At 44.2% G+C, this 12,215-nt stretch overlaps 1 protein-coding gene across 6 annotated transcripts in view; it reads right to left on the bottom strand.

The window, feature by feature from the left end:
* Window positions 1-12,215, bottom strand: part of dab2 (DAB adaptor protein 2) — a 192,381-nt gene that overhangs the window by 32,392 nt on the left and 147,774 nt on the right. For all 6 annotated transcript variants that reach the window (XM_069883919.1, XM_069883951.1, XM_069883929.1 and 3 more), the window contains exon 9: window positions 8,168-8,230. In XM_069883919.1, the coding sequence (XP_069740020.1) occupies window positions 8,168-8,230 (63 nt within the window). The remainder of the gene's footprint in view (window positions 1-8,167; window positions 8,231-12,215) is intronic.

A 12,215-nucleotide genomic window follows, 5' to 3' on the forward strand; every position in this document is an offset into this window, starting at 1 on the left:
TCACATCCAGCACAGATTCATAGAAACATACAAGATAGGAGCAGGAGTAGGTCATTCGACCCTTCAAGCCTGCTCCGCCATTCAACGAGATCATGGCTGATCTTAAAGTTCAGTACCCCGTCCCCGCCTTCTCTCCGTAACCTTTAATACCCTTATACTGAAGAAATATATCTAATTCCCTCTTAAATATATTTAGTGAACCTGCCTCTACTGCCCTCTGTGGCAATGAATTCCACAGATTCACCACCCTCTGGGTAAAGAAATTCCTCCTCATCTCGATCTGTCCTGTGGTCTTGTCTGCCGTTGTGACCATCGTAGGGCCAGCTGTGGTTCAGCAGTTGACTCCTGGTCATTGTTGGTGGGTGGGGTGTCTGGCGGCTGAGTTGAGACAGTTGGGGCGGGGGGTCAGGTGCCATGGTATGTGGTGTACGATTGTGGAGTGTGGTCGGCCGGAGTCCCTCGCGCGCACCAGGTCCCGGACGGTCACAGTGTCCTTGCGCCCCTCTGGGTACACCACATAGGCATATTAGGGGTTTGGCGTGGAGGAGGTGGACCCTCTCAACCAGTGGGTCGGACAAGGCTTCTTACATACTTCTGGAGCAGGACTGGCCCTAGGGATGTCAACCAGATGGCAGTGTGGCCCCCGACGCAGACTTCCTGGGGAAGGGAAACATCCTTTCACATGTGATGGCATCAGTGGTGGTGCACAGGAGGGATCTGATCGCATGGAGGACCTGTTGCCAGTGGGAGCATGGCCTTCCAGATGGTGGCATTCTCCCTTTCCACCTGGCCATTCTCTCGGTATTTGTAGCTGGTGGTCCTGCTCGTGGCGAAACCTCTGGCCAGCAGATATTGGCTCAGCTCCTCGCTCATGCACGAGGGCCCCCGGTCGCAATGAATATAGCAGGGAGATCCAAACAGAGTGAAGAGGCTACACCAGGCTTTAATGATGGTGGCAGCACCGGGCAGGAACTGGCAAAGGGGAACCGTGAGTACTCATCAATGATGTTGAGGAAGCACATGTTCCAGTTCGGAGAGGGCAGGGGTCCCTTGAAATCCATGCTCAGCTGCTCGAAGGGGCCGGTGGGCCTTGATCAGATGCAACCTGTCTGGGTGGGTGAAGTGTGGGTTGCACTCCGCACAGACCTGACCATTTCTGGTCATTGTCCTGATGTTCTCATCCAGATGGGGGAGGTTATGGGCTTTGATGAAATGGAAGAACCTGGTGACCCCGGGATGGCAGAAGATGTTGTGGAGGGCTTGTAAATGGTCTATCTGCCCACTGGCACATGTCTCTCGGGACAGGGCATCTGAAGGCTCATTGAGCTTTCCGGGCTCGTACAAGATATCATAGTTGTAGGTGGAGAGTTCGATTCTCCACCTCAGAATCTCGTTGTTCTTGACTTTACCCCGCTTCTTAATATTGAACATGAAAGCGACAGCCAGCAGGGCAAATCATTTGCCAGCAAGACAGTGCCTCCAGTGCTGTACTACCTCAACGATGGCCTGGGCCTCCTTCTCAATGGAGGAGTGTCAGATCTCGAGTCCTTGGAGAGTGCGGGAGAAAAATGCTTATGGGTCTGCCTGCCTGGTTAAGTGCGGTGGCCAGGCCAAAGTTGGCCGCTTCGCTCTCCACTTGGAACAGGATGGATTCGTCCACAGCATGCATCAAGGCCTTGACAATATCGCCTTTGATGTTGTTGAGGCCCTCACGGGCCTCTGCCGACAGGGGAAAGGAGGTGGTTTTTTTTTTAATGGGGGGGCCTTGTCTGCATGTTTGGTGACCCACTGGGTATAATAGGGGAAAACCTCAGGCACCTTTTCAGGGCTTCGAGGCTGTGGGGAAGTGGGTGCTCCAACAGGGGGCACATGCAGTTAGGATCGGGGCCAATAACTTCATTCTCCATGACACATCTGCGGAATGCAGATTTATCCTTGTTGTAGTTGAGGTTAAGACTTTTGGGTGTCTGGAGGAATTTCCGGAGGTTGGCACCATGGACCTGCAGGTCGTGGCCGCAGAGAGTGACATCGTCGAGGTGGGGAAATGTGGCCAGTTGCCTGTGCTTGTCCACCATTCAGTCCATCTCCCTATGGAAGATGGAGACTCCATTGGTGACCCCAAAGGAGACCCTCAGAAAATAGTAGAGGCAGCCATCCTCTTTGAGAGCGGTGTACTGGTGGAGCTCCAGGTAGGTAGGGAGCTGGTGGTATGCCGACTTTAAGTCAATGGTGGAGAATACCCGATACTGGGCGATTTGGTTTACCATGTCGGCTCTGTGGGGGAGGGGCTACACATCCAGTTGTGTGACCCTGTTAATGGTCTGACTGTAGTCGATTCGGTGTTTCCTGTCCCACTCCTAACCACCACTACCTGGGGTCTCCAGGGGCTGGTACTGGGTTCGATGATCCCCTTGGCCAGGAGCCGTCTCACCTCTGATTTGATAAAGGCCCTGTCCCCAGCACTGTATCGCCTGTTCTTGGTGGCGACAGACTTACAGTCAGGGGTGATGTTGACAAATAGAGGTGTGAGGGGTGGAAATCCAAAGGGTGGCGAGCCCGCAGGTTGTGCGCGGCGGGCAGATCGCAGGTCAAACACGCTCGGAGGGGAGGGCAGGGGATTCAAAAACTGTTGGTTGCAGACCGTGGGGAGGGGGTGGGGCCTATCATATTCTATGGTGATGCTCTCAAGGTGGCACTGAAAGTCCAACCACAGTAGCAAGGGCGCTCAGAGCTGTGGCATCACAAGGAGTTTACAATTTGTGTACTCTGCGCCAGGCACAGTCAGCGTCACTATGCAGTTGCCGCAGATCTCTGCCATAGAGACTCTATAATTCACTGGTCTCACCACGAGGGAGTAATGCTGCCCCGTGTCAGGGAGGATGAAGCTCTCCATGCTCCTGCTATCGAACAGATAGCTCGTCTTGCCTCACTGACAAGCTGATGAAGGCTGCTTTGGTCGAGCATGTCTAAAGCCAAAGTAGCATCGCTGTCTTATCCACCGTATTGACTCATGGTCTGGAAAGATAGCAGCGTCCAAGATGGTGGTGGCCCCCACGCGGCATTGCTTGGGTTTGAAGGTTGCTTGGATTTGTGTACCTTGGCGTAGTGTCCATTCTTCCCGCAGCCAGAACAGATCACGTCCTTCGCTGGGGAGTGTTTCCTAGGGCAATTCTGCTGGCCACAGAAGTAGCACTCCAGGTGCTCACCGGCGCCGGCGGCCATAGTCAGGTCGGGACATGGGGCGGGCTGCAATCCCGTGACCCAAAATGGTGGCACCCACATTCCCCACGCAGCGACTGCATTACCAAGCGAGAAAGAGTCCATGTTTATAAATAAATTCTTCAGCAATATTCTCTCCAATTTTATTTAATTAAATTCCCACCCATGATGGTTTCACATTTCCAAATTGAAGGCGAAGGTGTACAAAGATGCAAAGAGCAGTGGGAAACTGGAAGATTGGGAAAACTTTAAGAGACAACAAGGGGTTACAAAACGGGTAATAAGAAATGGGAAAAAGGATTATGAAAGTAAATTGGCACAAAATATAAAAACAGAAAGCAAAAAAATGTATAAATATATAAAACGGAAGAGTGTGGCCAGAGTTAACATCGGACCCTTGGAGGATGAGAAAGGAAAACTGGGAGCAAAAAATGAGGAAATGGCCGAGGCATTAAACAAATATTTTGTGTCAGTCTTCACAGTGAAAGACACGTCCAGAATGCCCAAGTACGGAGTTAAGGATGCGAATGTTGGGGAGGGCCTTGATAAAATAGTTGTTACAAAGGAAGTAGTGATGGAGAAACTAATGGGACTAAAGCCAGACAAATCACCTGGTCCTGATGATATGCATCCAAGGGTTCTGAAGGAAATGGCAGAAGTTATAGTTGATGCATTGGTGGTCATAGACCAAAATTCCTTGGATTCTGGGCAGGTCCCGGCAGACTGGAAGACAGCAAATGTCACGCCACTTTTTAAGAAGGGATGTAGGCAGAAGACTGGAAATTATCGGCCAATTAGCTTGACGTCTATAGTTGGAAAAATGCTTGAAGCCGTCATTAAAGATGAAATAGTGAAACTTTTGGAACGTAAGGGTTCAATCAGGCAGACGCAGCATGGTTTTAGAAGGGGAAGATCTTGTTTGACAAACTTGTTAGGATTCTTTGAGGATATAATGGGTGTGGTGGATAGAGGGGAACAGGTTGATGTTGTGTATTTGGATTTCCAGAAAGTGTTTGATAAGGTGCCGCACAAGAGACTTCTCAGTAAGTTACAGGAAAGTGGAGTCCGGGGAAGTCTATTGGCCTGGATTGAAGATTAGTTGTCTGACAGGAGGCAGAGAGTCGGGATAAGTGGGAGTTTTTCAGGTTGGCAGAGAGTGGTAAGTGGGGTGCCGCAGGGGTCAGTGTTAGGCCCACAACTGTTCATCATTTATATTGATGACTTGGAGGAGGGGACAAAATGTGGTGTCGCCAAGTTTGCGGATGACACCAAATTGAGTGGAAGAGCAAAGTAAAGAGGATGTGGAGAGTCTGCAGAGGGATCTAGTTAAGCTGGATGAGTGGGCAAAGGTCTGGCAGATGGAGTACAATGTTAGTAAGTGTGAGGTGATCCACTTTGGCAAGAAAAATAAAAGAGCTGAATATTATTAATTTTTCTATTTATGTCCTCACCATTTTATCTTTCCTTAACTTGTTTATTTAATTCCTGAAAAAGTTTTTGTGGTATAGAAATTGGCAAAGTCTGAAACAAGTATTGAATTCTTGGAAAGATAATCATCTTGTTACAATTAACTCTTCCAATTAAGGCAGGCCCATTATTGAAACATTTGATAATATATTTGGAATAAGATTAAATTAGAAAATGATGGAAGCTCTCGGTCACCAAAAATGCCATTAGTTAGGCCTCTTATAACTTTTCCAAAAGATCATCCTTTTTTAAGTATATGGCATAGTAAAGAAATTTGTAAAATAGGAGATTGTTATGAGTGGGATAGACTGATGTCATTTGAGAATTAGATATAACGTTCCACATTAAATCCAAAAAGTTATTTTCAATCGAGAGCTTATTTGAGATAAAAATTAGGACTGGAAATGGTTTTAAATGGCTATATAGAATTAGAATTGATTGCTGATGGAATTGTCGAGAAGTTTCTTTCATTCGCAAATGCAAAATGACAAGAAAAAAACCACTTAAATAAGGTTTATTTAGGTCAAAGGAAAGACGGGAACACAATTTAAATACGTCAGAGGTTATGTCTAATACAATTAACGCAGTTTTTACACCAGTTTTATATTACCCCTCAGAAATTGAAGAGGTGGAAATCGGACACATTGGATCAATGTTTTAGACGTGGTGAAGATATCGGAACTTTCTACATGGTCTTGTTCAAAGGTTAAGCCTTTGTGGATTTCTGTGAGTAAGCTTTTGCGACAGGTTACAGGTATTGCTTTTCCGCCAAATCTCGAGCTATTTTTGAAAATTCAACTCTCTTAAATTACATCTATCAGATTTTTGGTTGAAATTTGTTAAATTAGCTCTGGTGATCACGAGGAAATGTATCGCTGTCACTTGGAAATCAGATGCTTCATTAACACTAGAAGATGGACAGCAGAGGTTCAAAGTTGTATTCCATTACAGAAAAATATTACATATAATCTGAGCGGTAAATACTCTCTATTTTTACAGACTTGCAGCTTGAACATTGGGTTTGAACTTATAAATAATTCCTTTGAATCCTCCAAACCAGTAAAGTCTTCCCTTAATAAATTACGATCCTTTGTGAAATGTTTTTGGGATCTTTGAGTGTTTCCTGAAGCAATCCAATTCAATATATAGCTATTTTTTAATATAATATTTTAGCAATTTAGTTTGTTTTAAAGTTTACTTTTTAGTGGGGTGAGGTAGGGGAGGGGGTTTTAGAGGTTTTCAACATGAATTCAATCAATTATTTGTAACAATGTCATATGCATTTTATTGTTCTATATGTGTTGATTCTGGAGTGTGGGTACCCACACTCCTGTTCGGCTCCGAATCATGGGTCCTCTACCGGCACCACCTACGGCTCCTAGAACGCTTCCACCAGCGTTGTCTCCGCTCCATCCTCAACATCCATTGGAGCGCTTACATCCCTAATGTCGAAGTACTCGAGATGGCAGAGGTCGACAGCATCGAGTCCACGCTGCTGAAGATCCAGCTGCGCTGGATGGGTCACGTCTCCAGAATGGAGGACCATCGCCTTCCCAAGATCGTGTTATATGGCGAGCTCTCCACTGGCCACCGTGACAGAGGTGCACCAAAGAAAAGGTACAAGGACTGCCTAAAGAAATCTCTTGGTGCCTGCCACATTGACCACCGCCAGTGGGCTGATATCGCCTCAAACCGTGCATCTTGGCGCCTCACAGTTTGGCGGGCAGCAACCTCCTTTGAAGAAGACTGCAGAGCCCACCTCACTGACAAAAGGCAAAGGAGGAAAAACCCAACACCCAACCCCAACCAACCAATTTTTCCCTGCAGCCGCTGCAACCGTGTCTGCCTGTCCCGCATCGGACTTGTCAGCCACAAACGAGCCTGCAGCTGACGTGGACTTTTTACCCCCTCCATAAATCTTCGTCCGCGAAGCCAAGCCAAAGAAGAAGATGTGTTGATTCTAAATGAAGTTTTTTTTATAAGAGAAAGCGTCCACGTTGCGTACGGCCACTTCCAGAGTTTCAGCGAGTTCGATAGCTTTCTGCAGCTTCAGTTCACCCTGTTCTAGCAGTCGCTGGCGAATGTCATCCGATCTGACGCCTGCTACACCAGCATCGCAGATCAACACCTCCGTGTGCTCTTCTGCTGATACAGCCTTGCAGGCCCACCCGAGGTCTCGCTAAACCTGAAGGTAACCCTCAATCGACTCCCTGGGTTACCCGTGGCTAGGACATACCCGGTGTGGACTCCATTCACCTGGACCAGGTTCTGGCCTTTCAGAATATCCATTGCTTCGGCGAATGTCTTGCAGTCTCTGATCATCAGGTGAATGCGGTGCCTGACCCGTGAAGACAGGAAGTGCAGCTTGTCCACGTCGGATTGGAGGATCTCGGTGGAGGACTGCAGAAACATGATGAAGTAATGTAGCCAAGGTTCGGACTTGTCAGATGCTTCCGGTGATCAAGGGTCGATTTCCAGCTTCTTTGGTCTCAGCAACTTGTCCATTCCAAAACAATTATGGTAATAAGAATGATGCCCTATCAATAACTCCAAAGACTAGGTTACCTGATTGAGAGGCTTTTATGACCATAAACAGAAGCCACCTCTCATGTTGCTGACCCAAGACCCGAGCTGGTTCTGGGGAGGGGGTTATGATGTTGCCGCCTTTATTAGGGGAATCGAGGGGGAGGAGCCACAGGGTCGGGCCAGCCATACACGTACAAACAGTATTACCAGTGGTTCCACCACAGGGGACCTGGAATGCCCTGCCAGGGATGTTGGTGGAGGCTGAAACATTAGGGGCATTTAAGAGACTCTCAGACATTTTATGAAAGAAAAATAGAGGGTTACGAGATAGGGAGGGTTTAGTACTTTTTTTAAGGGAATATATGGGTGGGCATAACATTGAGGGCCGGAGGGCCTGTACTATGCTGTTCAGAATCCAATATGACTGGTACATATTTACATGGTGAAAAAGCAAGCGGCTTGGGATAAGTCTAAAGATCCTGGATTGAAACACTAAGGTTTGCTTGCTCTCAGGCCCAAAATGTCGGGTATATACCTTAACCTCCTGCGGACGCTGCAAGACATGCTGAGTTCCTCCAGCACCCCTGTGCTTTGTCTTGCTCCGTTTGACAGCCGCATCGGCCACAAAGTTACACCGAAACATTGAAATTTGGGCCACTGGTTTAAATTTAAATTTAAAAAAAAATTTTAAATGTAAATTTAGACCTACAGTATGGTAACAGGCCATTTAGGCCCACGAGCCCATGCTGCCCACTTTACACCCAATTAGCCCCACCCCAGTACGTCTTGAACGGTGGGAGCCCCCCCAGGGAAAACCCATGCAGACACGGGGAGAACGTACGAATTCCTCACAGACAGCGTGGGATTCGAACCCCGGCCCCAATCGTCGGTGCTGTAAAGGCGCTGCGCTAACCGCAATGCCAGCCGGGCCCCCCAAACCGTGGTCTTTGCTTACCGCTGGGGAATGAATGTCAGGCGGAGTGGACATGTCTCCAAACAATTGAAGTTGATCGATTCCCTGTTAAAGCAAAAAAAGCAACCCCATCAAAAAAAAATAAATCACAAGGGGCATTATTTTCATTCAGATTTAGCTCCGTGTGAATAAAATCCTCTGGACCACATTTAGGTCTCAGTTTGCTTTACCCCTGCCTTTTACCTATCTCAAGGCCCCATTCTTTCCGCACAGTCAGACTAATCTGGAGACGGAAGAAGTGACCGAGGCAGGTTCCGCAGAAGTCTAAAGGATGACAATTACGCCGATAGGAAACGTTGCAGCCATTCTCAAGCTTCATCTGACTATGTCCGCTCCCCCCCCCCCCCCACCCTCCCTCCCAAGGAACCTGCTCAATCTTTATGGGCCTCCTTCCCTGTGAAGCAGTCAAATTTAGTTGGTTTTTCTTTCCCACGGTCTTCGTTCCTACCAACTACGCAAAAAAACTTGAAAAATATTTCTGTTGCGTGAGGTGAAAATAAAACAAGGCTTTTACTTAAATGTGCTGTGGCCCCTGGGGTGGGTGGGTGAAGGTAGGGGCCTGTTGAGGATTGGGCTGGTTTGGAGGCATGAGAGCCAAATGGTAGGTATCTTGGTCAGTATGGTGAAGTTGGGCTGAAGGGCCTGTTTCTCAGCTGTATGTACAGTAATAACATGGCGTGCCATAGACATAGGGAGCATAAATAGGGCATTCAGCCCATTAAATCCATTCCATCGTGATCCATTTTCCCACTTCCCTGCCTTGTCTCCATACCCTGACTCTTCAGAAACCTCTCAATCTCTGCCTTAAATGGGACGAGGCAAGATGGCATAGAATGAAGACATCGGAGCTCATCTCTTCCTAGTTGGAAAGTTTAAAGCCTGATTTTAATGTCTGCTAGTCCCTGTTGGGCTTTTCCACTCTCCGGCTGGGGAGAAGATGATGTCCCAGCTAAATCTGAAGTCATCAGCCACTGTTGGTATTAACTGCACCTGGTTAATAAGGGGGTTACTGCTTTTTTTTTTGGGGGGGGGGGTTTGCAGTTGGTTAAGGGGTTTTGTTTTTAAGCCAATTGTGAAAGATTAGGTGCCACTGTGTAAGTAGTAATGAATAGTTTAAACTTTGCAATTTTTAATGTTAAGGGTTTAAATCATCCAATAAAAAGAAATGTTTTTTAGATTATATTAAGAAGTTAAAAGTAGATATTGCATTCTTGCAGGAAACTCATTTGAAAGAAAAAGAACATTTGAAATTGAAAAGGGACTGGGTAGGATATGTAATTTCTTCCTCATACAATTCTAAAGCTATTGGAGTGGAGATTCTGGTAAATAAAAAAAAAATCTTTTACTTTGGATTTTTTTCTGCCAATGCTGGAAGAACGTTATTAGTTAATTTTCAGATTTTTTCTGAAAGTTGGACATGAATGAATGTTTATGCACCAAATGAAGATGATCAAGCATTTATTTTGGATGTATTTTTAAATTTGAATCAGTCAAATGGCAATATTCTGGCCGGAGGAGATTTTAATTGTTGTTTGGATCCTTTGTTGGATATATCTCCCAAAATTGTTCAAAGAATGAAAATGGCAAAAAGACTGCTTGAGATGATGAAAGATTTTAATTTAGTGGAAATTTGGAGGAAGTTAAATCCAACTGAGAAAGATTATTCCTTCTATTCAGCTCAACATAATTCTTTCTCTAGAATAGATTTATTTTTGATTTCTGCGCATTTACAAGGTAGATTTAATTTTCCAGAATATAAAAGTAGGTTATTGTCAGATCACCCACTATTGTTAGTTAAATGTTTAGGTATTGAAGTAACTGAGACAGCTTATCATTGGAGATTTAATGAAATGTTATTGAAGAGACCAGATTTTATTAAGTATATGAGAGATCAAATTATTTTTTATTTACATATGAATAATAATTCAGTTCAGAGTAGATTTATTTTGTGGGATGACTTAAAAGCATATCTGAGGGGACAAATTATTAGTTACACAGCAAAGATTTTTTTAAAAACAGTATTTATTAGAAAGTTTAAATTTGGAAAAGGAAATTGAAAGTTTGGAAAAAAAATAACAAAAAAATTGTACGGAGGATGATAAGATAAAATTATCTAAATTGAAATTATGTTATAATAATTTACAAACAAATAAATATGAATAAATAATTTTAAGGTCTAAACAACAATAAGGTTCCTCATGGGAGGTTAGTTAGGAAGCTAAGTCCTTAGGTATTAATTTGGAGAGAGTCAAATGGATTCAACAGTGGCTGGAAGGAAGGTGTCAGAGAGTAGTAGTAGATAATTGTTTGTCAGGATGGAGCCCGGTGATAAGCGGTGAACTTCAGTGTTCGGTATTGGGACCGTTGCTGTTTGTCATATATATTAATAATCTGGAGGATGGGGCGGCAAATTGGATTAGTAAATATGCAGATGATATTAAAATAGGGGGAATTGTGGATGATGAAGAGGGTTTTCAAAGATTGCAGAAGGATTTAAACTGCTTAGAGGAGTGGGCAGAAAAATGGTAGATGTAGTTTAATGCTGATAAGTGTGAGGTGCTTCATTTTCATTTTGGAAAGAACAGTCAAAGCAAGACATATGTGGTAAATGGGAGGGCACTGAAGAATACAGTGGAGCAGAAAGATCTAGGAGTAACGGTGCATTGTTCCCTGAAGGTAGGGGCACATGTGGACAGGGTGGTGAAGAAGGCCTTTAGTATGCTTGCCTATATAAATCAGTGCATAGAATATAAGAGTTGGGAAGTAATGATGAAACTGTACAAGGCATTGGTGAAGCCAAATTTAGAGTACTGTGTGCAGTTCTGGTCACTGATTTATAGGAAGGATATTAACAAGATAGAGAGAGTGCAGAGAAGATTTACAAAAATGTTGCCTGGGTTTCAGCATCTGGAATACAAGGAAAGATTGAACAAATTAGGTCTTTATTCCTTGGAACGTAGAAGGCTGAGAAGGGATTTGATAGAGGTGTTTAAGATAATGAGAGGGATAGATAGAACGAATGTGGAAAGGCTTTTCCCATTGAGAGTAGGAGAGATGGATACAAGAGGTCATGGGTTGAGAGTTGATGGGCAAAGGTTTAGGAGTAACATGAGGGGGAACTTCTTTACTCAGAGAGTGGTTACTGTGTGGAATGGGCTTCCGGGAAAGGTGGTGGAGGCAGGGTCAATTTTTTCATTTAGGAGAGAGTTGGATAAGTATATGGATGGGAGGGGGATGGAGGGATATGGGCAGAGTGCTGGTAAGTGGGATTAGAGGAGGGTTCTTGGATCAGTGTGGACAAGAAGGGCCAAATTGGCCTGTTTCTGTGCTGTATTTGTTATATGGTTATTATGAGTTGGGAGAAAGACCGCATAAAATTTTGGCATGGTAACAAAACTGAGCAAGTATCTAGGACAATTAATGCTATTAGGAAGAACAGAGAGATTACTTATAAGCGAGAAGATATTAATGATGAATTTTTAAAGTTTTATAATAATTATGATCAAGAAATGGAACAAATTGATTTATTTTTTAAATTTACCATTGTTGAATGAGGTTCATGTGAGGAATTTAGATACCTTATTTACTGATTTAGAGTTGAAGTAAGCTTTGCAATCATTGCCAAATGGGAAATCTCCTGGAGAGGATGGATTTACAGTAAAGTTTTATAAAGAATTTAATGATTTGTAACTTCTGCTATATATAGATGTTTTGAAACAAGCAACTGAAACTGGTGTACTTCCAGAATCTTTCTTAAGAGCATTGATTACAGTTATACCTAAAAAAGATAGAGATCCTTTAAAAGCGTCATCTTATAGACCAATATCATTATTAAATGTTGATTATAAATTGGTGGCGAAAGTTTTAGCTAATAGGTTAGCGAATTATTTGACAAAATTGGTGCACATTGATCAAGTAGGTTTTGTTAAAGGTAGATATTCAGCAGATAATATAAATTGATTTCATTAATTAATGTTGCAAACAAAAAATCAACCAATGGTTGTATCTTTGGATGCTGAGAAGGCATTTG

This window comes from Narcine bancroftii, chromosome 1 (genome assembly GCF_036971445.1).
Source record: "Narcine bancroftii isolate sNarBan1 chromosome 1, sNarBan1.hap1, whole genome shotgun sequence".
Lineage (NCBI taxonomy): Eukaryota > Metazoa > Chordata > Chondrichthyes > Torpediniformes > Narcinidae > Narcine > Narcine bancroftii.